Here is a 6,000-nt window from a genome sequence, read left to right as displayed (position 1 = left end):
ATTTCCAACCTTGTTTTTCTTGTGTGAACACAGGGTTCAAGGACTTCCTGTTTTAGATGTGAGAGGGTTCGCAGCACAATTTCCAGTTAACCTATCTGTACAACTTCTATTCATTAAGGTGTACGTTTGAAATATTCCAATCCATAGCAAGTCAGATAAAAGATGAAGGATTGTGTTGCACTACCTAGTGAGTTGTCCTTTGACCCTTCAGATAACTTGTAACTTCTTTTTTTTTTTTTGCTCAAGGTCTTTTTATTAATGTATTACAAGAAAAGTAAACATACAGTAATTTTTATTGTACAAACTTTTTTCTCCCCTCCCCCCATGTCTCATTATAACTTGTAACTTCCTAATGTGCATTTTTAAATATTGAATATTTTTCTGTTTTTCAATGCTCAACTCTTAGTTGCAATGGTATATTTATAATTTGAAACATCTACTTCAAATCCCCGCATTGTACATCACTTGTCAATAAAACATAAACATGGTTGCTGTTCAACAAAGTGATCGAGGATGAAAGTTCCTGGATGTTGACACTACAAGTGAACTATTCGTGTAATGACCAGAGCCTACCACCAGAGGGCAGTCATTGCCTGCTTATATGATGATAATGAAAACGTAGTACTCAAAAGGTAGAAACTGTTAGCAGTATGATGTTCCAAGAAATAAGAAACAGGACACACTTGGTTCCTGCAATGTCTGGAGTATTAAATAAGCTGAGAGAAAAACCTTGCTCCTTCTTTTTTTCCTTGAAAAATCACTTCAACGGGCACTTTGTCTATAATTATGACAACAGACTGTCATTTTTCCTTTCTTTCCTTTATTTTAGAGTATTTTCTTCCACTCTTTCTTGTCTGAGACGAACAAGTCTACACACTGGATTTCATTGTCCTAAGGCAGGGAGCACTTCAGTAAATGGTTTAATTGGAGTGCCATCACTTAGGGAACAGATTAGGCAGGAGTGTTAGAGGCATCTTTCAACATTTGCCAGCACACACTATGAATAGAGCCTGTGTGTGTGGTTGGTTGAGTGTGTGTGTGTGTGTGTGTGTGTGTGTGTGTGTTTGTGTGTGTGTGTTTGTTTGTGTGTGTGTGTGCTTGTGCGTGTGTGGGTAAAAGCGGTGGCAAGAGGCTGGTAATATGACTGAAGAGACATATCTATCCACACCAGCAATGATCTTTGAGATTTTATAGACTCGCTGACACACACACGCAGACACACTGAAATAGTTTTTAGAGTAAACACAGAGGATCACAGACACTAGCTGCTTGCTCGTTGTTATTTATTATGATGTCATCACAGCCTTGTTATTGCACCTATCAGAAACGCCAAACTATTGCTCTGCTATTGACAAGCTCCAGGGATCACCTTGACCTAGGCTTTATTTCCTCACAGAGCTCCTGTCTTGTTTCAAAACCTACAGAGGCTGAAGACTCATTCTGCAGTCTAGAAAGGGGCTACAGCAGCACAGAGAACATTGTAGAGCACATGGCATTTGGCAGAGGCTGAATAGAGGAACAATGTCAGTAGTTTGCTCTTTGAAAGGGATATTCTTGAATGAAGCCAATTAAGAAAGCCACAGTGAAAGTTAGCATGTACATGGGACGACAAGCTGAGGGTTTCATGTTCTCATACACTCCCTAACCCTTTTTTATCCATCTCCATCAGCCTCCTTAAAGTCTCCCAGTTGGCATGTTCTGCAGTGCGCATCCACATCTTGCTGCCTCAGTTGAAGGGTGCCAAACCAACCTGTTTGTCTGGCTAAGGTGGTCTTGGCTGAGAGCGACTCAGCCGCCAGTTTCACACATACAGTTGAGACCAGGCGAGGGAGAGGTTGGAGAGGTGGACTAAGAGAGAGAGGGTCGGAAGAAGGGGTGTGAGACTTTTGTCTGAGACTAGTCCCTGAACTAAATGAGACCAGAATCAAGGTTAAGTGCTCTATTTGTGTGAGCATTAAAAAGCTGGGAGTAGAGCACTGAGCCTTCCAAATCTCATCAATCAGTGCCAATTTGAATCCTAACCAGCAACCCGTTCTTCTTCTTTCTATCCCTCCTCTTCTTCATCACCACTCCTTCCTCCCTCTTCACCAACCCCCCCCCTCCTCTCCTCTCCATGCAGACAAACAGACATTCCGGCAGCGGATGTGCCAGTGGTTGTCCATAGCAACCTGCCATGCGGGGTGTATCTTGTGGGAGCAGGACCACAGAGTGAATGGCTAAGCCTTCTGCTAACAAAGACTGCGAATCTCAGAAATGCTTTTGAGCTTTTCGTAGCGGCGCTGCGACTTCTGGGCTGTGGGAGTGCTTTACATAATCCAGCAGTAGCATCAGCTCCCCTCTGCTCTGCCACACCGCTCACTCCTGCTCCCTGCACCTAACACACACACACCTCGATGTAGGTCGGCTCGTCTTGGCTCATCCTCTAAAAATTCCTTCAATCTCATATTCAGTGTGATTACCATGGGGTTCTGCTGGAGAGGTGTGAATCGGTTCCCACTGTATGACCCTTAACAAAAAGAAAGTCGATTTAAAAGGCTTGTCTGGGGTAGAAATAAAGGATTCTGCTCACATATTTTGTCCAAAATATTGCTTGACAGTGACACTTTATTTGATACAGCATATAAAACCATTTAAGATCAGTTTATTAATGATTTAATACCCCTCTGTTTGTATTGCATGGCAGGCCTCTCTCTTTAAAATCTGCTGTAATATTCTAAATTAGTTGACAAAATAAGTCTATTTAGATTGTCTTATAAAAACTTTCATTCATATGCTTTTTCTGTCATTTGTCCTCCCACTTTAGTAGAGGTTGTCATTTTTTTTCCAACCACAAACAGAACTTTGATATTTTGCTAAATGTTATGTATGTTATGCATATTAGTTTTACTGCCAACAGCCTGTTTTGAGATGGGATCTGCCAGCCGCTGACATTGTGTACTCTGCCTCCTCTCGTGAGCCTCTCTGGGACTGACAGCCAAAGCCAGCTGCTCCACTTTGCCTCTCCACGTCAACACATTTAACACAGACATGTAAACTGCACACTTCAATAAGCTGACGAATCAATAACTCTATCATTATAGTATATGAGCTTCTCTTCCCCTTCCTTCTTTTATTAGTGCCACCTAGCTGTAAAAAAACATAAAGTTGAATGAGTATGATGGATGTTTGTTTCTTCACAAACTAAAGAAAGAAGGGGGATGGAGAAAGTTCTTTCAGTGTAAGGACTGCTCTGACTGTTGGAACACTTCTGATACACAATCAATGGCAGAAGGCTTGTAGGGATTAACAATGGTAGACACTGTTTTTGCCCTGAAACATGTACTCTATACTGGGCTCACTTTGACATTTACCAGCTGGTATTAACAAAAAAAAAACACCTCTTACAGTCTCTTCCTGCAGCACTACCAAACATACGTTAAGGCACATAGCCATATTCAAAACTTCACCACATGCTGTAACACCGGGGAACAAAAACAGAAGCTACCTCTCCCCTGTAGTTGGAAAAAATCAACATGTGTCCAGACAAGCAGACAGTTTCCCTCCATTAGTGTCCTTGTCGTTCATGATTACTGTTTAGTTTTGTGTACTGACGGTTTTGAGGCAAAGGAAGTTTGTTGTACTTTTTTTCCACTGTGCTATTACGTATCATCAGCTATTTTTCACAACACTCCTCTAAATGAACAACAGTTTGAGAGTGGGAGTGAACATACTGGTGTTTTTCTGAACACATGTCTGGAACTATGGCCATTTAGATAAAGGGATTCAATACTCAGAAATAGAAACATAGCCATTTGTATCAAAAGCAAAAAACATTTTCCTGCGAGAACAGCCACAAAAGGTTCTTTATATGGATCTAGGGTGCAAAGCATAACTTTTTAAAGAGATGAGTTCTTCCCAAGCTGGAAACTGCGCTCTGGCACCGTGTCGCTGCAAGTTGATGAGTTTCATTGATTTCTGTACATGTCCGTTCCAGCCATCTCGTACTGTCCATTTTGATCCCTTTGTCCACATTCACTCTCGGGTTACATGACTGTCAACATTGTGCTCTTTGAACCATCAGTAGTAGAATATACAAATGTACAGATACACAATAGAAATGCATACATAATTGGTTATTACAATGAGATCTACAAAAAAGCTTGAGAATAAAAAGTCTGTGAGATATTGCAGGTGAGGTAAGCAGAGCCACAAATGTGCATCCAGACTGAGGGATACACACCCTCCTACCATGATTAAGCGCATGTCTATTTACATGGCATCATAACAAAGCTATCAAAAACAAAGGCTCCAAAAATTCCTCCTAAAAACTTTTTTTGTTCTTTTGTTTCTCTACTTACAACAATGTCGATTCCATGTATGTACATCCCTAGAAAATAATTTAATTTTAGTTACACACTTTCTACATTTATGAAACAATACAGTTCTAGTCCACAAGAAAGATTGTTTGTTTGTTTGTTTGTTTGTTTGTGCGTGTATTTGTGTGTACATGTGTAAATGTGTGTGCGTGTATACAGTATTTGTATAAGGAAGAGAAGGATGGTTGGCACAGGAGGGGGGGAATGTTCATGGATTGGCTAACAGTCGCAGGGGCAGATTCAGAGGATGGACAAGATGTGGTCACAGGGAAGACGTGGTGGAGTCAACGATTTCTCTCCCGTTACACACAGTTGGGACGTGTTGGGCACTGACCGAAGCTACATACAGAAGAGGGAAGAAATGAGGGAACATTTACTCACAATGTCTAAATAATTAGACACTACAGATTTTTCTGATAAGGAGACAAAAATAGTTTCATAAAGCAAGTTATGAAGAAACCTCTTTGAAGTATTACACATGTGCAATCATAGAAATAGTTAGGAAAAACAATATATGTGGAAAATAAAAGACGGTGATAGCTGCATATATATTTTTATGAATAAAAATGTCACTATATATTAAATGTGTCACTTTTTAGGGGCCCTGCTTCTATTTTGCATCTCACTGCACTCTACCTTTAAGCCTTGTGAGCAGGGTGCAGGATCATTAACTACAAAGTATCTCCTGATTGAACCTGTCAGTCATGCATTATTTTTAAAAAGATAACCCCTTTGGAGTGACAGCAGACCATATCTCACCTTCCAAAGTGTTCTATTGCCGTTCTATATAACCAAAACACCAACAAACACTAAGATATTTCAAGATGTCCTCTCCTTTGTCCTTGCAACACACTCATTTGACAGAGGTGTTAAAAAAAAGACCAAAAGAGTGCTGCTCTAAACCCTGTCTCTTTAAAAATGAGGTAACAGCATGTAACCCACCGTGGGATGCGTACGACGTGGCAGCCCCACTGACACTGAAACGATTGAGGTTAAGCCTGTGGCTTGTCACATTCTTCTGCGGCTGAAACATGATGATATGGACCTTCGGAGCAAACATACAGCCCAGAACCACAAAGCCACTCAGGCTGACAGAGATACACATGGTAGTTGTTTGAACCTGCAGAGAAAAGAGGAGGAGACAGTGAGAAGTCCGACTTTGATGAATAAATCTGATGGTTATGCTGTTCAAAGTTATTGCTGTGTAGAGCTAATTTGATGATGAAAATCTATTGTAATGAATGTATGTCAAAGGCACCTTTTAAAGGAGTAGAAAATGTGCTTGATAGGGAGTAAAACAATAATAAATCAAAGACAAATTCAATAACCAGAGGATAAATACAGAGCATAAAAACACCTCAGGTAATTAACCAATCTGTTAAAGAACACAGAGCCAATGAGGCCAACAAAGTGAGTATGTAACTCTTTATCGGCAGACCCTTTTCTTTTTGTACCCTGCAACAGTCTAGTGGATAACAATTACAGGATGGATCAATGAAAGACTTAATCAACAGGGACCACAGGCCAAACTTACAGCATCTCAGTGGTAAATGTAACTCTATTATCTGAGATTTGTCAGATCAAAATCAATACTATGAACACTATTGGTCCCTTTTCAGGCTGGCATATCACTGCTGTGTCTTAC

The 6,000-nt window shown here is 40.5% G+C and overlaps 1 protein-coding gene across 1 annotated transcript in view; it reads right to left on the bottom strand.

Annotated features, from left to right (window-relative positions):
* Positions 1–827: 827 nt before the first annotated feature.
* Positions 828–6,000, bottom strand: part of grm3 (glutamate receptor, metabotropic 3) — a 50,768-nt gene continuing 45,595 nt past the window's right edge. Inside the window, exons 13-14 of the mRNA XM_034684698.1 lie at positions 5,298–5,475; positions 828–4,694 (exon numbers count right to left, since the gene is read on the bottom strand). Coding sequence (XP_034540589.1) covers positions 4,618–4,694; positions 5,298–5,475 — 255 coding nt within the window. The 3' untranslated portion in view covers positions 828–4,617. The remainder of the gene's footprint in view (positions 4,695–5,297; positions 5,476–6,000) is intronic.

The sequence above is a fragment of the Notolabrus celidotus genome, chromosome 6 (assembly GCF_009762535.1).
Source record: "Notolabrus celidotus isolate fNotCel1 chromosome 6, fNotCel1.pri, whole genome shotgun sequence".
NCBI lineage: Eukaryota > Metazoa > Chordata > Actinopteri > Labriformes > Labridae > Notolabrus > Notolabrus celidotus.
Note: the sequence above shows the minus strand (reverse complement) of the source record. Positions and strands in the feature narration are given on the sequence as shown.